Source organism: Rhinolophus sinicus, chromosome 1 (genome assembly GCF_057876585.1).
Source record: "Rhinolophus sinicus isolate RSI-liver-muscle chromosome 1, RSI-T2T, whole genome shotgun sequence".
NCBI lineage: Eukaryota > Metazoa > Chordata > Mammalia > Chiroptera > Rhinolophidae > Rhinolophus > Rhinolophus sinicus.
In genome coordinates, this window is record NC_142501.1 from 74,270,503 (window position 1) to 74,296,422 (window position 25,920).

Sequence of the window (25,920 nt, forward strand, 5' to 3'; positions counted from 1 at the left end):
GGAAAGTTAATATATTTGGCTTCAGTAACTTTATTCACAGCACAGATATTAAAAAGACAATTAATTATCATGCTATTATGAGTTTCCTTTGACTCCATGGAACTAATCATTTGAAATATATCATTTTGGAAGTGCAGTTTGATCCAGGTATTCAGTAGAAATTACTAGCATAACATTTCATTTTTGGACAAAGCTCAGAACTCATTAAACCACCAGGGCTAGAGACTCATGTGAGATTCCCATTGCATCTTAATGCAGATAACCCAGTTAATTAAAGCAAATATGGTTGTACATTATTAAACTTGTAAAACCAAAGCTGCATTAAAATGATCTGTACAAAGCCATGTTGACTTTTATTTTGGGACTTCCTCTCAGAAAGCCTCAAAGTGTTATTTGTTCAGATTGAAAGTCTTTATGAGCAAATGTGATACTCTGTCTGTTGCTAGATCTCCGCATCAGAAGACAACATTCCTCTGAAAGTGTTTCTAGTATCAACAGTGCCACCAGCCACTCCAGCATCGGCAGTGGTAATGACGCTGACTCCAAGAAAAAGAAGAAGAAAAACTGGGTAAGCCGTCATCATCCATCTAATGCTGAAGCTCATTATGGCGCAATGAGTCAGACTGTTTTCAGATGGGGCTGTAGAGAGCTGCTGCTGTTTACAAAGAGTCTCAGTCAAGTGATTGGCACCTCACATGCTGCACTCATTGCCAAAATTAGGGTGGCATGGTACTGAAGAGCATATGGTCTAGAGCTGGAACGGAGCCTGGGTTTGAATCCCAGCTCTGCCACGTACTACTTGGATCTTAGGCAGGTTAGTTCACCTTTGGGTGGAGCCTAAATTTTCTCATCTGTAAAAATCACTAATATTGACTTTGTAGAGGTTTTGTAAAGAACACGAAGATACCATCTATAAATGAATGACTTAGAGCAGGGGTTTATGGTGCAGAGGAAGAAGAAAGTGATGATGATGTGACAATGGTGATGATGATAATGATGGTGACAGAATGATGGTGATGGTGTGATAGTGGTAGTGATGATGATGATGATGATGGAGGAAGAGGAGAAGAAACGGAGTTGGGAAAAGGGAAAGCAGAGAACTTGAAAGCCTCCCCACCCCTCACCTCAACAGATCTTATAGCGTACATACAGTATTGCCTTGTAAGAAATTAACTACATTAATGTCTGCTTTGTGTTGTTGTTTTTTCTACCAAGAGAATACAGCAGAAATATAGAAATGCACTATAACAGAATTTTGCTTTAAGTTTGCTAGAAATATATTGTATAATATTAAGCAATTGCTAAAAAACTGAGGGGAAGGTGTTATCACTGCAAAATTAAAAAACAAACAAACAAACAACAACAAAAAAACAGTGAAGTAAATGATTTCTTTTAATGCCGTGAAACAAAGATAGATTTTAAATAAGTACAAATCTTGATGGAATCCAAAACATAACTATCAGGATTCCACGAGAGTGCCTCTATAAATAATGAAAGAACTATCTTTCTTGTTTTAAAAAATGTGTATGCAGGTAATATTTTAAAGTACTGATCAGCCTTCATTCCCTTGATTTGTAATTGCACACTCTTTCATGTTTCTGCAAGGTGAACTCTAGAGGAAGTGAGGTGAATATAAACTGTGGACAGTTTGGCATGCATCTATAAAAAACACCCTACCTTGGCATGAATGCTATTCATTTTGGCAGTAGGCTTTTATACCTTTTAAAAACAGATTACCTTGTATGTCTTTCCTTTGTGCCTTTTTCATTTTAATCTCAAATTTTAAAGAGAAGAAATAAAAACCACTTTCTGAATAGAGCTGTAGGGGATACCAATTCTGGTTTTGAACAGTATGGGAACTGAAAATTTGAATGGAAAATCACAATTAATGAAGTGTTAGGTGAATTTGATTTCATTTTGCTATTTAAGTTTGTACTGTCAGCAGGACGTGACTTCACTGTAGCGCTAAAGTGGCCATTTAAAACAAATTGCCTTGAAGAGAAAAGTATCGGGAATGAGATCCCTTCAAGGTAGTTAGTTTTAAATGAGTGCTCTGACAGCCATGCCCTTGACCCTGCACTATTTAAAAGCCTTCCATGTTTGCGCTGTGCTGGATTAATACAAGAATAAAACAAAAACACAAAACACGGTATCATTTTTTTAGAGATACTGTGCTGCAACTGTTAATACTCTGCTTATACATACTGACCCCAGGCAGTGGCTAGGATGGCACCTGCAAACTAACGACCCTATGCAAAATTCTCCCAGTGCAAATAGACAAGAAAGGTAATTTCTGTCCTTCTTTCAGCTGAGAAGCTCATTCAAACAAGCCTTTGGGAAGAAAAAGTCCACCAAGCCTCCTTCCTCACATTCGGACATTGAGGAGCTTACTGACTCATCCCTTCCAGCATCCCCCAAGTTGCTGCATAATGCTGGTGACTGTGGGTCAACATCCATGAAGCCTTCACAGTCAGCCTCGGCGTAAGTCACTCCCTCTGCACTGTGCTGAACTGCAGGACAATCCCATGCGTGTGTTCCAAAGGTTACCAGGCTGTGCTTTCACAAGTGCAGCACCATCTGCTTATGAATCATTTCCAGATCCTTCGTAGAATGTCAGGCAGCATTTGTTTCACTTTCATTTTTTCATATGTTAGAATCTGATCTGATTCTCCACTTTGCTAAGTTATTATTCTCACTTCTTTTCACATGCATTTGTCCATGTATCTAACTGTGCGTTAAATGCAGGTCACCTCTTGTCTGGCCACCAAAGAAACGGCAAAATGGCCCTGTGATCTACAAGCATAGATCCCGGTAAAATGGAGTGTGATGCATGAAACCTGCAAAGATCCAGGTTCTAACCTAGGCAGTGTTCGCTTCTGCTTTTTCTAAAATCCCTTGCATGTATTTCAAAAATAAAATAAAAAATCTCCTCTGTCTTTCTGTTTTTGGAGTAAATGACATCTGGTATCTTAAAGCCAAACTGCAATCCATGTGTCTTTAATTGTATTAGATAATCTAGAATAGCATTTTTTTCGTCGCCTGCTCTTTGATGTTGCGAGAAAATATAAAAATTTAGAATATAGAAACATGTGCTCTGATGAGTCTCATTGTTTTCTATACTATTTAAACCAGATTTCCTTGTGTACACATGGTAATGACTAGCTTAGAACTGTCATATAGAACAGGACCACTAAACACCATGTAAGACACTTGTACATCCTGTATCATTTCATATCTCATGCAGGAAGGGAGAGCATAGCACTATCGTTTTGTGACCAGCGAAATAGTCCTCACATTTTAAATGGAAATGATGTTAGTTAATATGCAGCAAGTTCTTTTGACATATTTCCTACAAAGCTGTCCACAAAACAATAAGGATATAATGTATATGACTTTCAAGGAGCCCTCAGTGAACCTGCTTTTATGGGTTGAAAACTGTGATTTAGTCTCATTAGCTATGATTCCCTAAATCAGCTGAGCCTAGCCAGAGGATTATATAACACTCATCCATTTTATTTAAATGTCCAAAACGAATTTCTCTGATTTATTTTCTACAATATTTATATTGAATTTTCATGGTAACTGGAAGATGTATTGTGGCAAATAAGGTTGTTGTTTGTACAGTTTTATAAAACAAGAAATCAACATTTTAAGGACACAACTTTGCTTTTAAAAATGAATATTTCATATGTTGCAAATAGAGATTTAAGTCCCTTGAAAAATGGGAGAGGGATATGTAGTGACACTATGAATCTCCAGCCCCATAAATATCAGGAGCTGGGGAATTTTGAGGATCACTTTATATCCACTAATAATTAATTGTTTTTATACTTCAGAAAATAGGAAGGAAAGATTAATGGAAAAGAAAGCTACTATTTTCAGTTTTGAACCTGTGACTGTATTACAGTTTGTGAAACTCTTTCTCCTTTTCTCTAGGTTTTACCAGCAACAAATAATTTCTGTACATGCTGGATAATATTAGAGTTCAGCTTTTGAAAGAAGCATTGCTTTTCCTAATCCTCTGGCTTCCTCCAACCACTGATTTAGTGTCTGTTTCCTTCTTCAGGATCTGTGAATGCACGGAGGCGGAGGCTGAGATAATTCTGCAGCTGAAAAGTGAGCTCAGAGAAAAGGAATTAAAATTAACTGACATTCGGCTGGAGGCCCTCAGCTCTGCTCATCATCTCGATCAGATCAGGGAAGCCATGAACCGGATGCAGGTCAGTGTTGAAGCCCCTTCAAGGAAACACACTGGAGCAATTTAAAATGCTGCTTGTTTTCTTCTCTTCATTATTAAAAAACAAATCTCACCCTAATCCCTTTGGGGAAAGGTCCTCTGTTTATTCAGTCTTTGCAACTTATTTCTTAATACCGGATGGAGAAATCCGGGGTTGGAAACGGTGGTACACGCTGGCCAGTTGCACACCAAGACCATTCGAGACACTTGTTCTTGTGATTGGATTTACCTGAGAGCTAAATGTTTTAGAGCGACAACTATAGTCCTTGCTTCTTCACTTTTCCATGATTTACCTTTACGATGGCTTTTTTTTTTTCCCCATGCTCTTTGGAAATCTGACTTTCAAATACCTTTACCTATTTACTATTGAAAAACAAACGTAATGAGAAAACTATGGAAGTACAATTCAAGCTTTCTAAATAGGAAAGGAAAAGGGACATAGAATGCCATCTGTAAAAGAAAAGCTTTTGTATTTTTCGGAAGCATCAGAAGGCTCAATTCAGAAACACTCTGTGCTCAGACTCAGTTTTCATTTTATTATTGCAAACCGGTCATCACTGGTACCACAGATGACTGAAATAAGAAAAGCTTATTGCTAAGCAGATTCATCCACCACTGTATCGATTCATCAAAAAGCTTTTGTTATTTCTAAGAGCCGAGTGCCCCATTTTGAAGGAACAGAAACTTTTTCGGATGATAACTAAGATCCTGAAGTAATTTTAAATCACCTTATGTATACTGTTTTGCTCTGATTTTCTACTTTCCATGAATTCAGACTATTACAAATGTCATCATTCGCTATGAGAGTTTAACAACACTTTTAAAATGAGAAATGTTATGGAGTCTTCAGTTCTATTATTCTTAACTCCAATGAGGCCACATCCTGGCAAACTCCTCAAATATACAATGCATTCAAAAAATAGTTATTCAAATTCTAGTGGTTTATGTGTCTATATCTGTGAATACGTGAATGTCTATGTATGTGAGAGACAGAGAAAACGTTACTTTTCCTTCTTTGAAAGGAAATCTGTTTGCATAATTTATATTCAGTGATTGAACATATCACCACATGCTTTATTTAATAAACAAACTAACTCTGATAAAAGAGTTGATACCATTTTTCTCAATCAAACCTGTTCCATTTCTTTTCATGTTTCCCATCTTCACGACAGAATGAAATTGAAATACTGAAGGCTGAAAATGACCGGTTGAAGGCGGAAACTGGTAACACCGCTAAGCCCCCTCGGCCACCATCGGAGTCCTCAAGTAGCACTTCCTCCTCGTCTTCACGACAGTCTTTAGGACTTTCTCTAAACAATTTGAACATCACAGAGTCTGTTACCTCAGGTGATTGTGTGCACACACCTGCCTGAACCAAAGCATGCCTGTGACGTTTAACGAGCGGGGTGAGGGGGGGGACCTGACATTCTCAAAAACAGTCCTACGTTCCTCTTGTAAATGTAGTCTACTTCGTTATAATTTTTAAGGCACATTCTCTGGGAAACAGTGTAAGACTTAGGGATATGGTTTTCATACTACGTTTTGAGAAGTACTTCCTCCATGATTACAAATAGGATAAAGAAAGAGTCTCAGTGATGCTCATCAGTGCTCAGGAATATAATACTAATAACCTCAAGCAGTGTTATAGTGTTTTAAGTGTCCAAAGCCCATGTACATGTGTTTCAGGACCTATTCCTAAATTTGACTAGATGATCCTGCATGATGTTGCCCAGCAAGAACATAACGATAAACAATAAAGTTTTCAACAAACAAAAAGAACACACTGGATTCAGTGGTACTAGTGATGGAACAAGGGTACAGTTTTATTCAATTGCAAGGAGAATAATATGACATAATGGCTTAATATCTGATGAACTACTCACTTATAAAGTATAACTGCTCCTATGTCATTGCATTTATTATGTTATGCACATATTTAGTTGAGGATTTACATGTGGATCTGTGGTAATTGCAAAGCACAACCAGCAGAGGACGCTTGACAACCAATAATATACATGTTCCTGGGTAACCTTGGATTTCATGGTAGAACTACAAGGTTTGTCTTAAATTGCACTAAAACATAGAGGAAGATGAAGACAAAAATGAAGAAGAAAAGAAACAGACACAGGATCCTAATATTGATGACATTTTTATTTAATCACATATCTTGCTTCTAAAAACGTCAGACTTTTAAAAATTCTATTAGATCTGCCCCTCATAATACAAAATGAATGGCCCAAATGTATACCTTCTTTCTTCTTATAAAACAGCAAATGGAAACTAAAAGGCAAGGAGGAACTCCCTGAAATTTAGGAAAACAATATTTACAACATGTTGTGGGGATTAGGGAAGGGAAATGAATTCTGAGAATAAGCGTCATGTAAAACCAATACTGGTAGCCATGAAAAAACAGAAATGTCATCATTAAATGAACGTGAATGTTTAAATTGTCTGTAAGATTCACCCACACTCTTCAAAAATGCTTAAATAGAAATAGCAGACACTTCAAATGTATAGAATCTGAGAGTCCTGAGAAATAGCCTACGCATATGTTGGCTTGTCGGTGATGAACCTGACAGAGAAGTGAAGTAGGATTGATACCTGATGCCACTCAGTGCCTGTCTGTGTCCCAGTACTTGACCCCAAAGCAAAGACTAGGGTTGGTATCTTATGGCTTAATGGCAAGATTTCACTGCCTCTTACATGACTTTGTTTTATCCTATGGAAATATGAGTAGGTTTGAAGGATTCAAGGTTAATACTGAAGGGCGTTTAGAAAGGACAGCCATATAAAAAGGAAACTAAAATTCATGTCTAGGAAAGACTAGAACTCATACAGATAAACATAAAATTAAAGAAATCAAATTTACAATTTCTTTATTCATAGGACTGAACACACTGATGGCCAAGATTCATAATTTGGGGCAATTTAGTGGGGGGATTAGTTTTTAATGTATTTTTTAATTACCCATTTCATTCTTTTTTTAGTCCTATTTTATTTCCTTAATTACTTTTTAATAGTGTTACTTGCATCTTAACTAACAAAAAGAATTAATCACATAAGTAGGATACTGTTTTCAATGCTTTTAGTCTTGCTTAGTGAGTTCAAAACTAGAAATCAACAGTTGCTTTATGCTAAGGCTTTTAAAAGAAATACATTCTAGGGTTCATGATTATTTTTTTTCTTTTAAAAAGAAAGAAGTAGGCATGAGAGAGGATAATTCATGAATGTCCAGTTCCTGAAATATAACTGCAGGTTCCACACATCCAGTAAAGACAGTTTGAAAAGACTCTTTTTGTGTGTGTGTCAGAATTTCACTTGGTTATAACCAGAATGGCAGATCTGTCTTTGCTTCCCTCAGAATGTTTACAGAGGACCGTAACTTATTTTCCATAAATAACCACAGAGAACCCTTACCTCAGGCTTGTTGTTTTTCATTTTTCCTTGGAGTTCTTTCTTCAGGTAATCAGCCTGTCATATGCGGGAATGGGGGAGCCCCAGAGTGAGTCATGATATGCTTCTCCGACTGTCAGAAGGAGTTAGAATAAACACTTGGAGAAAAGGAATAATGGTTAGACCAGCTAAACTTACTAAACACTGAGGATAGAGTGCTTTAAAAGCATTATCTTTTATGCTTTCAGTAATCCTATGAAGCAGATGCTGTTTGAGCCCCATTTTACAGATAAGGAAGCCGAGACTTAGGAAAGTGATTCTAATAATTTGTTCAAGATCATGCAACCAGTAAGTGGCAGAGCTAATATTCGAACTCTAGTCTGGGTGAATCCAGTGCGTGACTTTTTAATGGCTATATTCATTTTGCTTTAAGTAGCCACATATGTGAGAGCCAAAGATACTCATTTGTTAGCAAATATTTACCCCACTGCTGTCAGGAGAAATTCCATATTTTAAGCATAGCTTTTAAGAGTAAGCATGACATGAAAAGAATAACATCTTCTAAGGCAAACTTGAGCAGATAAGTGGATCAGAAGTCAGATTGAACTCCTTGTTGTGGACCCACCTCAACGTCATTTCATACCACTCCCCACTCTCCCACTGGTCTCCACACTCCTGCCACCCCAAACATCCATCGGTTCCTTAAACACATCTAGCTCTTTCATCAAGGCTTTTGCATTTGTTTTTGTTCACTGGACCTCTTTTCCTAGGTCTTCATTTGCAAAGCACTTCTCAGCCTCCTGGTCTTAGCTCTAAATACCACTTCCTCCAGGAAGCCTTCCAGGATGACCTATCTGACTAGAGCAGGATCCCTTCAGTTCCTCTATTTCACTGACCTGACCTGTGCCTTTTGTTTCTCGTACTTTACACATTCTGAAATTACCTTGGTGAGAATGTGTACTCCAAAAGAGCAGGGAATTCATTTTCCTTCTCACCTTGGTATTCATTTCCAAGAATACCAAGCTCTCAGTTTCTGAGAGCTTTTATGCTTAATAAATATTTTTGAATTTCAACATTTATGAAAAATTGAGCAAAGTACTAAAGAAGTAATTTGGTCTTGAACTACAAGAAATTTAGATGGGAACACCTGACAGTAAACCACATTAAATTTCTGAGGAAAGGAGCAAGAAAATTAGGATGACACTTAAGGAAGAGTTTTAGTTTTGAGTGGGATAGGCAAAAAGTGAGAGACTGTGAGGATATTAATCTGGTAAAATAATTAAATTCCAGTAGGAGAGATCATCTTTAGTGATTTAAAAATTTCTAGCAAAAATCTCCATATTTCTCAAGCTCTAAATGTTGTTTTTTGAGTATGATGGTCTTCAGGCATTGTTGTACTCCTTCCTTTGAAAAATCAAATGTTCCTATTTATTAAGATAATGGAACCATTCCATTTCAGAAGCCATTTGATTATATTGTTGTTTCTACGATGGTGCAGTCACCTCCCTTGTTATTGTAAATTTACAGTCAGAACAGTGGGGTCCTCCTGTCACCAGGCACATGGGCTCTTTAGCACATAACTGAGTTTCCTTTGTCTCCAGAACACTATCTTCATATTAAATATGCCTCTATAATAACATCATTGCCAAAGGAAAGTATGTATGGGGATAGTTTGCCTTAACAATGTTCCAAATTGGACATTAATCTCATGTAATATATTTTGAAAATTAATCTTTAATCACATTGAAAGGCTGCTGCTTTAAAGGTTAGCTAGCTTTATCATGCTTCTGTAGCTCTTAGCTGATTACTGGAAATACTATTTTGGTTTTGGAACTGTAAAGGGTAGAGAAGGGCGATAATTAATATACTTCTGTAGGGAAGTATAATACCATGGTTGAAATTGAATAACAGTATAGTAATTCTAGATATGAGGTAAGCAGGGATATGGCTGAATATGTGCCAAATGCTTGAAAATAATTTCAGTTGACAGTCAATTTCAGCACCTTTGCATTCATAAATTACATGGGTATTGAGCTTGGATATTTTAGATTGGATAGAAAAATCAGATTGCTTTTCAGTTTGTCAGGGTTATAATGGTAACTGAATATTACTCAGGTATTACTCAGACCAGGGTGTAATAGAAAAGGAAACCCCTTATTTCCTCATCTAAAGGCAAGGACCCAACACTTAGGTGAAGATCTTTGGAAGCAGATATAAGTTCTTAGAATGAAGCTTTAACCCAACCACGGTAATTCATCTTCTTGAAAGCTGAGGTTTTTAAAAACAGTTAGGCGGGAACAGAAAGCAGAAAAGCTAAATATTCCCACTGAAAGTATAAAACTATGAGGGAGAAAACAATGACAATGAAGAAATCTTAGCAAATGTGACTCTTATGTGTGTGTTTGTGTGCTTTTTTGAAAATTTGGTAGATATTTTGCTGGATGATGCTGGCGATGCAACTGGACATAAAGATGGACGCAGCGTGAAAATTATCGTCTCCATAAGCAAGGGCTATGGTCAAGCAAAGGTATTTCTTTAATCTTACTAAAGGCTGAGAATAACCTTGAATCAAATGCAGTTTATATTTGAATATTTGTCCTGATAAATATACTATCAGTAGTGCTTGTCTTGGCATTAGCTTAATATGTTATAAAAGCTTGCAAGTTAGGGACTCAAAAGAAATGGCATCATCATATAGGTAGAAATATGTCTCAGAACGTCATGGTCATTCACTGAAAACATTGGTTGTCAGTCACCCTCATTTCTAGAACTTACAAAAACACCTTGCTTTCTTTCATATAAACATCTTGTCTAAAATGTGTCACTTGTAGAATACAGGTGACATTTATGATGTGTAGTAACATGTTGCTAGAACTGTCAATTTGGTCTTTGTACAAAGAGGAGACTATAATCTATCTAAATATTTTAGACACAGGAAAGATATTCTACGGAACTCAGTATGAAATATTCCATTGATGTTATTTATATGGGTCATTTTAAAGCAAGGTCTTAGCTGACAAGGCAAGTATTTTAATTTTTCTGGGATCAAATATTGCCTTCAAATTGGCAATGTCATTCTGACTCTAGCCCTTTCGTAAAACAAAAAATAACATTTCAAGCTGAATTTGTCATTGAGTGACTAAGAATATAAATTTGTAAGTATCCAGATTTTTTTCTGTCAAACATAAAAACAACAACCACAAAAATAGTTCAGAATTTTAAAATAATTGAAGTATTTAAGTATAAAAAGTGAGATAGCACTTGTGACTTTTTCAACTGAGCAAATATTCCAAGAATTCCAATGCTATAAATTTTCCACTTGAGCTACAGATTTTACCTGATTTCCCCAAGTGGACCTTTATGTGAAAGACTGCAATAGTTTCAGTGAAGCTTAAACTATCTCTAATTTAAAACAGCTGCTTATAGCTTATAAAGCCTTGTATGAGTGTCTATTTTGACTGAGTTACAATAACATTGGAAAACAAGTTTTCATTTTCAAATTCTAAAAGACAATGTCTTTGAACACTGAAAGTAGTTGTTTTAGTCTTCATGGGCTGCCATAACAAAATACCATAAGTTAGGTGGCTTCAACAAGAGAAATCTATTTCCTCACATGAGTTCTCAAGTCCAAGATCAAAGCACCAACTGATCTGGTTCCTGATGAGGGCTGTCTCCTTGAGTTGCAGACTGCAACCTTCTAGCTAATTCTGCACATGGTCTTTCCTCAATGTGTGTACTCTCTCTTCCTCTATTTATAAAGCCACTATTCCAGTCATGAGAGACCCTCTCTAATGGCCTGATCTAACTCTAATTACCTCCTAAATGCTCCATTTCCAATTGCCATCACATTGGGGGTCATGGCTTTAACATATGAATATTGGGGGACACAAACATTCAGCCTATAACAGTAGTAAAAAGAAAAAAATCACAAGGGTTTTGCTGTGAATTTCGTCACTTTTTGTGTAAACGGTATTGGCTTCTAATCAGCTTATATCTAAATACTGCTGACAATCATTTATCCTTACAGTGTTAAATTTTACTGATGAAGAAATTGAGGCTCTGAGTCTCTTGGGTAAATGTGTCTTACCCAAGGTCACATGTATGAATTAAGTTGTAGATGTTGTGTTTTGTAGAATCCGTGTCTTCTAATACCTGACTCAGTTATTATTCAGCCACCTCTTAAGTACTATGCAGTTGGTGACTAGAACCAGGATTGTAATATGTCAACTATCAAATTATATCTACCGGTATCATGATCACTATTTCACATAACCATTTCCAGTTGTCATAAAAGAATCCCCAGAAAAAAATCTTGAATCCTTTACCTTTCCAATGTATGTAGAAATTCCTCAAAATCCCATCCTACAAAAGAGATAAATTTGGGACTATTATTTGTATTGCAAAGGGATTCTTTGCTTGCTAAAATGAGACCTGTACATCCCCTGGAAAGTCCTTGGTAAATAGTGAATTTTCTGATAAATTCAAACTGGGACCTGTTTTGTAAATATGTGAATGCCATACTACCATGGATAACTTATTTTTAAAGTTGGAATGGATTTTAGAGATAATCTAAATTAATAAAAAACAAAAGAAAACAAAAAACCCTCAGTGTTGGACTTGACAAAGCTAAGATCACAAAAACAGTCAGATGAAGGTCTAGGACCCATATGATATAGATCTAGTCCATCTCTATCACCACTTCCTTCCTACTAAGCAACTTCTCTTCAGGAAGGCACCCACTGCATTAAGACTCTTCTCTCCTGGCCCTTTCCTTTCTACTGAACAGGTCATGAATCCGTTTTTCTTGACCATACCATTTCATCTGATCTCTTTCTTTCTTGTTTTTATTGCTGTTATTGTTACTTCATTTTTTTGATTAGTTATTTTTTGGGGGGTGGGTATGTTTTATATCATCCACTGTGTGTATCGGTTGCTGTAAAACCTATAGGCTTAATCAATATTTTAGTCTTAATCATCACTACATTAATATGTTTTAGTAGAAACTGTAGTAAAAAGGCACACAGTTGGGTTTTTATCTTGTTTTATTTTGTTTTTACTTAGGATCAGAAGTCTCAGGCATATTTGATAGGATCCATTGGTGTTAGTGGAAAAACCAAGTGGGATGTCTTAGATGGTGTAATTAGGCGTCTCTTTAAGGTAGGTTGTATAAGATATCCTGATATTAATTTTTACATGTGTTTCATTTTAGGTACTTCCCTTAGCTTTAATAGCATAGATATATGCTTTTCCTCTCCTTCATTTCAAATATCAAGGAAAGCTTGCTCTCTTTGTGCTGTTTGATAGTAGTAGTTCTTGTCTTTCCCTTTTCTAAAATTCTTGACAGCTAGCTTCATATCCCCATGAGTTTTGCATTGTCTGTAGATGATTTGAACCTCTGTTTTGACTTTCCTTTTCTTGTGTATGCCATTTTAGGAATATGTGTTCCGAATTGATACATCCAGTAGCCTTGGTCTGAGCTCTGACTGCATTGCTAGCTACTGCATAGGAGATTTAATTAGATCCCATAGCCTAGAAGTGCCTGAACTGCTGCCTTGTGGATATCTTGTTGGAGATAATAACGTCATCACTGTGAACCTGAAAGGTAAAATTCAAAATGATAAGAATTACACAATTGTATTTTTTAAACAACATTTCCTTTTTTTTTTTTTTTTTTTTTGCGGTTTCCATTCAAATTTTCATATTTGAAAACTCTGTTAACTACTTTGATAGTTTTGATATTAAGTGAGCCATATTTATATTTAAAACACAAAATCCTACTTAAATACCAAACCCCATGTAAATAAAATTCTTTGGGTTTGGGGATGTGAAACTTGGAATGTAATTTTGAAAATTATCTAAAGCTCACACAGAAGGAATATGATTTAGGGAATTTTAAATTTCTAGGTTTCCTCCATTATCATCTTTCATTTAGGGAGGATTCAAAAAATGTATATTCCAAAGTAATATATTCATCACCATTTTTTTAAGATATGTGTACCCAATAAATACTCATTGGGGATAGAGAATGGCAATTAAGAATCAGGAATGAGAAATTCTGTTTTTTTGGCTTTGAATGATGTGATTAATTTTAGGCAAATAGAGTATCTAATGTATACTTGTCTCCATAATTCCTTGTTGATACATGTTAAAGAATCAGAACATACCTTTATAAACTATGGGTTAATAGAGGAATGTGTCAACATTTGATTTTTATGATGAAGGTTGCTGGGTAAGTAAAAGGAGATACTGTTGCTTTCCTTCTTAATTCCTTACCAAATATCACAATTTACATTCTTCAAAAGCTAAAGTGGTTATATAGCTGGGATGTGTAATGAGAGCTAGACAGAAATAAAGAGAAGGAGACACAGGAAGAAAGAGGGAAAAACATAGGTGTGAGCGCGTACATGTATTTTATATTTTAATCTTTACATTTATTCTTAACAAAACTACCACCTTCAAAGGGAATGAGATTTTATGTTAGAATTTATATTAATGCTTCCATTTCTCTCTGGAAACTGAAGTAGGAAATCTGAAGTATACAGTGGAAGGGAGCCTGAACAAAAGGAAATGGTTGCTTTTGTTTGGATGTTCACTCTGCCTTACTACTGATGTTTTCTGTCTTAAAATAGCAGCACATATTTGTGGGATAGAAATAGCAAGGAAAGTATTTTGTAAGGACTGCATTCCTACAACCACCAAAGCTTTGTTGTCGGTTGACACTATATTTTAAATTCTAGCTTGTGTAGAACAATAAGGCAGGCTATTCCTTTTATTTCTTCTTTCAGGGGTAGAAGAAAACAGTTTGGACAGTTTTGTTTTTGATACACTGATTCCTAAACCAATTACCCAAAGGTACTTTAACTTATTGATGGAGCATCACAGAATTATACTCTCAGGACCTACTGGTACTGGAAAGACCTATTTAGCCAACAAACTTGCTGAATACGTCATAACCAAATCTGGGAGGAAAAAAACAGAGGACGCCATTGCCACTTTCAATGTGGACCACAAGTCAAGTAAGGTAAGTTGCAAACTCCTACAACTGCTGCTATTACTTCGTAAGTGTCTTAAGCAATTAAGTTTTAAGATTGTGTAAAACTTCCATATTGTATGTGGAAATGTAGCCATCTTTTTTACTAAAACTGCAATCTGGTAGATGACTAAACCCTGTTTCATGAATTTGAATAAGACTGTTATTCAATACCATTCGGTTACCAGATACTTCACAAGCATTGGGAATGTACAGAAGAAAATGACAGAGTCCCTATTGTATGATTTCTCTTAGATATCTATTAAGGAAGTATTACAGTATAAAAGGATCTGTATACAGTGCTATAGATGCAAGAGAGAAGAAGAACTCTTTCTGGAAGAATCAGAGCTTTATAAAAAGGCAATACTTGGTCTGGGTCTTAATAATTAAGTAGGAATTGACTGAAATATTGCAGTAATGGAGGTTTAGGTATAATTAGAATATTCCTGGCAGAAATTCTGGGAGCAGCAATTACTAATATCATATTTCTATAAGATTTCTGCTTAGGAACCTTAGGAATTGAACAATATTCCATTTTACTATCAACTAAGGTCTCATGTACCATAATAGTCAGCTTGAACACTCTCAGCTATTAAATAGGCATAAAATGCTATAAAACTGAGGTAGGTATTTTATATATTCTGAGTAAAATTAGAAAAAAAAAATCCTAAAGAGGAAATAGTTGATGCCTAACACTAGACTTTACCTGTAATTATGCACTACATTCTCAATCAATTCAACACAAGTTTCTCTTAGAAAACGACATGTGCTATAAACAGTCCCTTGAGGGAATGCATATGATACTGAGTCATGATATTTTTTCCAAAGATAACCTGATTAGATGATCTAAACTGACCCAGTCTCTCAGAAACTTCAGGCCTGCAATTTCCAGAAATAAACATGACTCCCAAAGCAACTAAAATCCATTCGATTATTGAGATAACATAGACATGTAGCTTAATGAACAAAAAGTGGTATAGAAAACGATATGCCAACAAACTGGACAACATAGAATGAAAGGAAAGATTCTTAGACATATAAAACTTACTAAGACTGAATCAGGAAGAAACATAAAACTTACCAAGACTGAGCAGAACAACTACTAGTAGATGGAATCAGTAATCAAACATTTCCTAATGAAGAAAAGCCCAGGACCAAATGACTTTACTGGTGAACTTTACCGAACATTCAAAGACAAATTGATGTCTAACCACTACACGGTATACACCTGAAACTAATATAAAATAATATTGAATGCCAACTATAATTGAAGAAATTTTAAAAAGCTCTTAAAAACAAATAAGTAAAAACAAATTAGCAACAATCTTTCTCAAACTCTTCCAAAAATCAAAGAGGAGAAAACACCCCCAAACTGATTTCACAATGGCAGCATTATCCTGATAGCAAAACCAGAAAAGGCCACTGCTAGAAAAGAAGGCAAACCCAATTCAAGAGCACATTAATAGGATCATTCACCATGATCAAGTGGGATTTATTCCTGGAATGCAAGAATAGTTCAACATATGCAAATCAATCATGTAATGCAACACATTAACAGAGTGAAAGAAAAGAATTATATGATCATCTAAATAGATGTAGAAAAAGCATTTGAGAAAATTCAGCATGATAAAAACTCTTCATAAATTGGGCATATAAGGAACATATCTCAACAGAATAAAGGCCATATATGACAAGTTCACAGCTTACATCATACTCAATGGTGAAAGGCCGAAAGCTTTTTCTCTAAAATCAGGAACAAGACAGGGTGTCCATTCTCACTATTCCTGTTCAACAAAGTACCAGAAGTCCTAGAGCAATCAAGCAATAAAAAGAAATAAAAAGATATCAAAATTGGAAAGGAAGAAGTAAAATTATCTCTATTTGCAGATGACATGGTTTTATATATACAAAATCCTAACAACTCACCCAAACAACTGTTAGAGCCAATCAATGAATTCAGTTGATTAGCAGGATACAAAATTAACATAGAAAAATCTGTAGCATTTCTATACACAAACAATGAATTTTTCTGAAAAAGAGAGAAATCAATCCCGTTTATAATAACATCAAAACCAATCAAATACAGAGGGTAAGGGGGGAGGAGTGTGGTAAATGAGGGTAAAGGGGATCCAGTATGTGGTGATGGAAAGAGAGCTGACCTGGGTTATGAACACACAACATGATCTATAGATGATTTATTACAGAATTGTACACCTGAAATTTATGTAACTTTACTAACAATGGTCACCCCAATAAACTTTAATTTTTAAAAATCAAATACCAATAAATTTAACTATAAAGATGAAAGTTCTCTGCTCTGAAAACTACAAAATGATGAAAGAAATCAAAGAATATACAAATAAGTGGAAAGGTATACTGTTTTCATGGATTGAAAGAATTAATTTTGTAAAAATATCAATATTGCCAAAAGTGATTTATAGATTCAATGCAAGATTCCAATGGTAGGTTTTACAGACGTAGGAAAAAACACACCTAAAATTTATGTGGAACCACAAAGGACCTCAAATGGCCAAAGAAATCCTGAGAAAGAAGAATGAAGCAGGAGGCATCCTGATTTCAAGTTATACCGCACAGCTTATTGTACTGGCATTAAAAAAAATAATAATAAAAGGAAAGAAAAGAAAAAAAAGACACATAGACCAATGGAACAGAATGGAGAGCTCAGAAATTAACCCAAGCATATATGGTCAACTAATATTTGACAAGGGAGACAAGAATACTCAATAGATTAAAGACAACTGCTTCAATAAATGGTACTGAGATAACTGGATATCCACATGTAATAAAATGAAACTGGAACCATGTCTTATACTACTCACAAAAATTAAGTCAAAATGAATTAAAGACTTAAATGTAAGACCTGAACCCATGAAACTCCTAGAAGATACATAGGAATAAAGCTGCTTGACATGGATTTTGGTAATGATTTTTTTGGATATGACACCTAAAGCACAAGCAACAAAATAATAAGTAAACAAATAGGACTACATCAAAGTAAAAAGCTTCTGCACAGCAAAAGAATATCAGCAAAGTGAAAAGACAACCTATGGAATGGGAAAAAATATTTGCAAACCATATACCTAATAAGGGGTTAATATTTAAAATATAGAAAGAACTCATAGAACTCTATAGCCAAAAATATAACCCAATTGAAAAATGGGCAAGGGACCTCCATAGACATTTCTCCAAATAAGATACAGGAAAAGCCAACAGGTACATGAAAATATGCTCAGCATCACTAGTCATTAGGGAAATGCAAATTAGAACCATAATAAAGCCTGTTAGAATGGCCATCATGAAAAATAAAAGAGATAACAAATGCTGGCATGAATGTGTAGAAAGGAACTCTTGTGCACGGCTGGTGAGAATGTAAATTGATACAGCTTGTTTCGAAAACAGTATGGAGGATCCTCAAAAAATTAAAAATAGAATTACCATGTGATCCAGTAATTTCACTTCTGGGAGTACATCCAAAGGAACCAAAACACTAACTCAAAAATATACATCATACACACCCACAATATGGAGTGTTATTCAACCATAAAAGGCAAGGAAACTTTACCATTTGCTACAACATGGATGGACCTTGAGGGCATTTGCTAAGTGAAATAAGTCAGAGAAAGACAAATACTGTGTGATCTCATTTACATGTAAATCTGAATACCATATACCTCATAGAAAAACAAATCAGGCTAGTGTTTATGAGGGGCAGATTTGGGCAGGAGGGAATTTGAGGAAGATTGTCAAAAGTTAAAACTTCCAGTTATAAGCTAAATAAGTACTAGGAATATAACGTACACCATGATGCCTCTAGCTAAGACTGATGTATGATACATAGAAAATTTGTTAAGAAAGTAAATCCTAAAAATTCTCATCACAAGGAGAACATGTGTTTCCTTTTTTTCTTTTCTTATTTCTTTTCTTTTTATTGTGTCTATATGACAAGATGGGTGTTAGCTGAACCTATTGTTGTAAGCATTTCACAATATATGTAAATCAACCATCATTTTTTTGTTAAAGTTCTTAATGGAATAGTCCATTAAGTCCCTATTACTGACCAACTGTGGGATCTAGGGCAGATTGCTACATTTCCTTGTGCCTTAGTTTTCCCAGCTGTAGAATGGGAAAAACAATGAGGTGTGGACTAATGAGCGATGGGAGAGAGAGAGAGAGAGAGAGAGAGAGAGAGAGAGAGAACGGTACAAGTAGCAAGTACAGTGTAAGATTTGCTTATAGTTATTAATTATAGCCCTTGGCTCCCAATGAAGAGTTTTACATAAATACACACAGACCCATACAGACACACACACACACACACACACAATTTTGTTCAAAATTATCTTATGCATTTTTCAAGAACAATGATGTACATAAATCATGATGGGATCTCTTAAAGTTAAATAAATATAGCACATTAATTCTAGACATTTCCCTGGAACTCAGCACTATTCAAATTTTGATTGAATCACCCATTCTGTTTTCAACTGAAGAGAGGCATGGAACCTGAGGCAGTATAATTGACTCTTCTCTAAGCAGAAGTAGGAAGAGCACAGTTGTTTGTTTGCTTCAGTCTGCATTGTTTAATGCCATCTGTGAATTCTGGGTCTCCTTATGTCTTTATTTAAAAGCCTTGTAACATAATTAGTTTGTTCTTTTCAGCCAAAATGATGAAAGGATTGACATTTCTTATTCATCTTCAGTGTGATTTTTGGTTTTCCCTCAATGTTGATGTGACCAAACTGTTTAGAAGTTACTTTATTTTAAAAAAATGGTTGGAAAATTGGAGAAGACTAGATTTATTAGAGGAAACCAAGATATTTTTATCAAGTTGGGTTTCTCTTAAAATCAAGTTCTGAATCAGATTGATTTGGGCTTCATTAACATGAACTTTGATACTGTAAAACAAGATAGATTAATTTATATTAATTATAAAATTTGCCTCACTCCAACATCCACTGTTATATATAATAAATTCTTTTTATTTCAGTTAAAAAATGTTTAGTGCTTGGAGATGTTCTTATCAACATCATATGCATCCTTTAATTTTTTTGATCAAATATTTCCAACACTTTTATTTTCTACTTTTTCAGAATAAAATCACTTATGCCATTATTAGGTCAGTTTCGTTTTTGTTATTACACAATAATGAAAAATAAACCATTGCCAAGCATGTTTGAATGCAACTAATGATGCTAGGAAACAGTAATAGGAAAAAAAAACCCGTGGATAAATCATGTAGCATCCAGCACCAAGAAAACACAAAATGCAACTAACACATCTTTATTGTTTCTTTATGAATGAGCTGTCAGTAATGCTGGATACAGAATTGTTGCCAGAGAATTTGACCAATTCTTGCCAAATTGTGAGAGAATGCACACTGGTATTTTGTTTTGTTTGTTTTGTTTTGTTTTTGTGAGGGTGGTAAGTGAGAATGGCATAAAGGAATAGGGATGCCAAGTTGAGATTGTGTGAGGGATACCTGCTAGCGGTGTAGATTTACTAAAGTGAAGTGTGAATGAGGCATGAACTAATAAATCCTTTCCCTGAAAAATGGAGCTTTATAATTGCTGACGTGCTTTATGCTATGCCATAGATAGCACTGAAGAGACAGAGCCAAAAAGCACTTACTGATTCCCAAATAGCGAACAATAAACCATCAAAGGAAAAAAATCTTTTCCTGTTTTCGGTACCTCTGCATTTTACATTCTATCCCTCTTCCCACTCTTCAAGCCCTCCTTCAAGCTGCCAGCTGGAATAATTTGATTGACAGCAGTACAGATACACAATTACACGTTGTGACACTTGATATAGTGGGCCCAGAAGACTACAGGTTGATTTAGTAAAGAATACGTGGCCAGCTGAAGGCACTTGGAATGTTATGTGGGGAAATATCAGAAAACTGAACTTGGCAGATTCATTTTTAGTGTGCCTAGAGTCAAAACCAGACAAAGCAATGGCCAATGGTATTTACATAATGGCTGTTTTCTAGGATATTTTCAAAGCATGGGATTCATTTCATTATCAATGTCCATCTGATAGATACACCTGTTTTCTTCTGCCTGATTAGATCTTGGATGTGATACTTTTAATGCTAATGCATCAATACTTCAATCTAAGATTTACCCCATTTAAGCCAGACTGGGAATCATGAAGTGATTTCAAAAAGATCTGAAAGACTCTTTAAGTTATATGACACAATGATTTGTCTGTGCTGATTTTTGCTAGGAATGACTGGTCCATAGCTTTCATTAGATTCCCAGAGGGATTTAATATACTTCTCAAGATGAGAGAGAACTGTAATAGAATCTAATGATTTAATGGCCCTACTTTTCCCCAAATCACCCAGTGATTTCTTAATTACCAAATTCAATGGCCTTTGCTTCTTTTCCCTCTGTCTCTCTCCTCTCCTCTCCTGTTTTCTCCTCTCCTCTCCTCTCCTTCCCCCCTCTCTCTTTCTCTCCCCTCCGCCCACGTATAGCAATATGTTATAGTTGATCTCCCTTTCTAGAAATTCTTCTGATTTTCATTCTCTCCTTGTTTCCTTCCTACTATATATAAAGTTCCTTCTTATTTTCTTTCTCTGATTACTCTTCCTTCACCTACCTACCAGTAAGTGAAAATATTCCGCATCATTTTGTTCTCTCCCACTTCTGTTCTCAACTGGATGACTTCCTTGGTTTCAACTTGTATCGACTCCAATTGGACACTGTTAGCCATGCCCACTCTCCCAATTGTAGGTCTTTCTATTAGCTTAGAAATATTAAGTTGGTGCTAAAGTAATTACGGTTTAAAAGGTTAAAAACAGTTGCAAAAATCTCAGTTACTTTTGCACCAACGTAATATGTTTATATGAGCATACTAAATATACATATTTAGAAATGCCAATCTCAACTCTGAAAAAAATATCATAAATTTATCTTCTCTCACCCATCTCCGCTATGACCACCCTCCCACCCAAATTAACACTCTCTAGCACTCGGACTACTGTAATTGTTTTCTAACTGTTTGATTCACAACTTCCATTAAATTCCCTTCTCTCTCTTCCTGTCTTTACCGTTTCACCTCATGGAAAATGGAGTATCTTTTCATAATTAAAATCTGACCACATTAAAATCCCGCAATTTTTTGCCCATCACTTTCTGCACTAGATCAAACAATCTCCCCACACTTCTGCTACCCCAATGAGTCACACAGTGTCTCGGCTTCTACAGTTTTAGTATTCTTTTGATTGATTTCTCTCCCTTCTTTGGATATACTTCCAACATGTTTAAATTATGCTTTTGACTATGTTACCAAGATTCCCTGAACATTCAATGTTTTGTCATTGCCCATAGGAAAATCCCAGTAATCTTACTTATCATTCAAGGTTGCAAATTTTCCTTTTCCAATATATTTACCACTATTCATATTCATAAAACATATACTATTAGTTCTTTCCTACATGGACATTCTATTTTTGTGACTCTGCTTTCTATTGTTCTTCTCCATTTGAGAAGCTGTTCATCCATTTTTAAACATCAAAGAATTACTCAATCTTAAAATAAAGGGTTAATGGCAAGTAATCCTGCCACTAGAATGTCTTTCCCAGCAGCTACAAGTAATCCTTACATGCTCTAAACAAAATATTTGGTTTATACTTTTTTAAAGTAATACATTACTTTTTACTGTGAATTACGCATACACACAGACACATACACACACACACACACACACACACACACACACACACACACACACATTCCTAACCTACTTTTCTGGGCAATATGCTTGAATTCATTTCCATTTATAATTAATCATCATATCCTTCACATTTATGTTTCCTTTAATAAATAAATTGATATTCCCAATGGAAAAAAATGAATAGTTCATAGTTGTTTATATGGTAAAATCCAAGTTCCTCTGAATGGATTCAAAATCTTTTCTATTTTCTCTTCCATTGTGACCACCACTACCATTTACCATTTCTTTTGCAACAACAGGACATTTATTATTCCCCCAAACATGTCACATACTCCTACCTTACAGCTTTCCCTCTTTATTATTTAGACTCCAATGGTTTTCCCCCTGTATTCTATTGTTCTCTATACCTTGAGTCTGGGTTAGATGCCTCTCTCAAGTTTCCCTATAGAGTTTTGTGCATATCACTGATCACACTGTATTGTGATTTACTTGTTGACCTGCCTTTCTGGTAATCGACTCTGAGGTCCTGGAATACAGACCTAACCTCTGAATCCTTGGTGTCAGAGTACCTGGCACATAGTAAGTACTATGTGCTAAAGGCATGTTGGAAGGATAAATAACTGCATCTTGTCCTTTGGAATTCTACCCTTTATTCAAGATCCATCTCGAAGGTGATCTCTCTGTGAAGTCCATCAGGATCAGCCAATTGGAATTCATCCTTCTCCCTCCTACAGGCCACATTTCTTCTTTAGCCTCTCTCATGGAATGTTTCACATTGTATTCTTTTTGTTATTATTAGTTTCAGGTGTACAAAGCAATGTACTATTTAGATATTTATACCCCTCACAGAGTGTTAACCCCCCCAATCTACTACCCCTTACCTTCCCCCCCATCCCCACCTCCCTCCCATCTAACAACTATCAGTTTTTTCTCTATATCTTTGAGTCTATTTCTGCTTTGTTTGCTCGTTTATTCTGTTCTTTAGATTCCACACGTAAGTGAGATCATATGGTATTTGTCTTTCTAGTCTGACTTATTTCACTTAACATAATGTTCTCTAGGTCACGTATTTTGTAAGTCATTAGTTCTGCGTGTACCTACCACCCTCCCACCCATGTTCTGGCATTACCTCCTCTAGAAAGCTTTCCTTGGCACTCACCACCTAGGTGAAATCTCCTTTCCTGACTTCTCATACCTCCTAATACAGTATGGCATCAAATGATTTATCATATTTAAATTTCAGTCCCTAATGTGACAAACCTTAAAGCCTACAGGGGTCGGGGAGACAGTCTGATCTCCCTTTTTAACCCCTGTGCCCAGAAAAGTACTTGGTTCAGTTCATAATAAATGTTAAAGTTACTTGAACTTACTTGAACAATGCTTCGTTGTTTTTGTACACCTCAGGTCTTGTTCTGGGGCTATGAACATAGTAAATATGCAGTGAATATTTTATAACTGAATGAATTGCTTAATACAGCTAGATTATTGATATAAATTCCATTTTCCTTTTAAGATAAATGAAATTCTCCAGATAAACATATTTTTATATATTCTCTGATTTAGGCAATATTTATTCCATGTGATTGGCTCAATATAAGATATATGCTGTATTAGTTCTTAATAAATGTTATATTTCAGCTTAAATTACTATATTACTAAATACCTCAAAACCCTAGTTATTGTCATTTATTCCTTTATACTTTTAGTTGTAAAGGTGGAATTACAGACAGAGTGAGTTGCCTCTAGGGTAAAGGTTCACATATTTACCTGGCTGCCAGAAATTGGGATCATGGAATTATTTTTTAACCCTGAGTAAGACTTACAAATTGAAAATGTCATTGTAAATATGCAAATATCATGGAAATGCTCTTACTGATTAGGAAAATTCTAAGAAACCTAATTATGTTCCTGGCCTACCCATCTGGGAGAACAATCAATCAGCAGACTGGTTATCATATTTAGATTAAAAGCTATTAGAAAGGAATAGTACTTGTAAAAGAACCAGGAAGCTCAAGAAATGCTAAATGCTAATGTCAAATAACCCAGTGAAATAGAGCAAATTTTGTCTTTGTTTAAAATTTCAGCAGTTGCATGCAGATTAGAAATAGTACATGCATGCGTACATACATACATGCATGCATACACACATACATACATACATACACTTGTCTGATTTCCCACAGCTGTAGTTTCAGATGCACGCCATTGAAATGAATTGGAATTAAAATATTTAAAATATTAGTGGAAATTCAGGCGTAGCATTTTGGGTTTAGTATGTACTTGTAATTATAAGGTTTGCTAAAATCCACTTTGATCACTTAAATGACAAAAACAAGAATGAAGTCTCAATGTTTGTAGTTTATCCTAAGGACTCATATCCAGAACTCTTTTTACTTTTCTTTAGGGTAGAAAACAACTGAGAGTATGCCTTTGTGTTTACAGTTGCAGGTGTTCTGTATTGACTCTTTTCTTTCCCTTAAAAAGTGTTGACTCTCAGCATTGTATGTTTTTTGCTTTGTAGAACACAATTTTATATCAATGGAATGATCTATGAGTTTTAATCTAGGATACTGTATAAAAGATAAAGTGTGCTATTCCTAAAATATGAAGTGTTTGCCAGTGATATAAATTTATCATCGATGTGCTTGTTTTCTTTGTTTTTGCAAAGGAATTACAACAGTATCTAGCTAGCCTGGCTGAACAGTGCAGCGCTGATAATAATGGTGTAGAGCTCCCAGTGGTAATAATTCTTGATAATCTTCATCATGTGGGCTCTTTGAGTGACATCTTCAATGGTTTCCTCAACTGTAAATACAACAAATGGTATGTTTATGATATATTTTGAGTAATGAAATATGAAAAAATGGTGATTAAATTTGCTTTCTTGTGCCTTTCCACCCTTTAAGACCTATAACAAATGTCGTTAATTTGAGAAACCTTCATTGACATTATACCATATTTCCAAAGAATCTCTATATATTTCTTAGAACATTTGTTTATTTATTCAACAACAATGTCCCAGGCATTTTTATGGAAACGTTATTTACTTGATGATATTAGCTTCTATAGACATGTTGGAAGTCTGGGAGACCAGTATTGGTGGAATGTTTGAATCAGGGAAATTAAGAACTAGAATGAGGCTTTAGAGCTCTGGTTTTGTTCTTAGTCCATATCAAAGTTTAAATTCAACCTTCCTATAGAGATAAATTTTAGTATATTCAGATATACCTCTTTCTATTAGTGAGTCTAATTTTAAGTGTTAAAATCAAAGAAAAGGTTAGAGTATTAAAAAAACCTGAAAATCCTCTAACCTGTAAAAAAAGGATATGTAAGAGCAATAACAAATATTAATGTTAATGGTACAAGTATCCCAATTAACTAATCTCTGCTAGAGATTTTTTTAAATGTTTAAAATAGATCAGCACAAAATAAATATTAAAACAAGAATACAAGTTATCTCACGTTATTAAGAACCTTTAAAATAACTATGAAATAATGAAAGAGGGAAAATTAATGAATTTGATTATAAGCATAAGAGTCATAAGACGTTAGAGTGGGA

At 35.2% G+C, this 25,920-nt stretch overlaps 1 protein-coding gene across 9 annotated transcripts in view; it reads left to right on the plus strand.

Annotated features, from left to right (window-relative positions):
* NAV3 (neuron navigator 3) overlaps window positions 1-25,920 on the plus strand; it is a 772,754-nt gene that overhangs the window by 733,491 nt on the left and 13,343 nt on the right. For 6 of the 9 annotated variants that reach the window (XM_074325380.2, XM_019753171.3, XM_019753173.3 and 3 more), the window contains 10 exons: window positions 447-568; window positions 1,606-1,626; window positions 2,309-2,481; window positions 4,067-4,220; window positions 5,410-5,584; window positions 10,060-10,157; window positions 12,692-12,787; window positions 13,064-13,232; window positions 14,416-14,651; window positions 25,030-25,184. In XM_074325380.2, the coding sequence (XP_074181481.2) occupies window positions 447-568; window positions 1,606-1,626; window positions 2,309-2,481; window positions 4,067-4,220; window positions 5,410-5,584; window positions 10,060-10,157; window positions 12,692-12,787; window positions 13,064-13,232; window positions 14,416-14,651; window positions 25,030-25,184 (1,399 nt within the window). Of the gene's footprint in view, window positions 1-446; window positions 569-1,605; window positions 1,627-2,308; window positions 2,482-2,745; window positions 2,812-4,066; window positions 4,221-5,409; window positions 5,585-10,059; window positions 10,158-12,691; window positions 12,788-13,063; window positions 13,233-14,415; window positions 14,652-25,029; window positions 25,185-25,920 lie in introns of all 9 variants that reach the window. The other 3 variants (XM_019753172.3, XM_074325383.2, XM_088800952.1) reach the window with 2 other exon arrangements.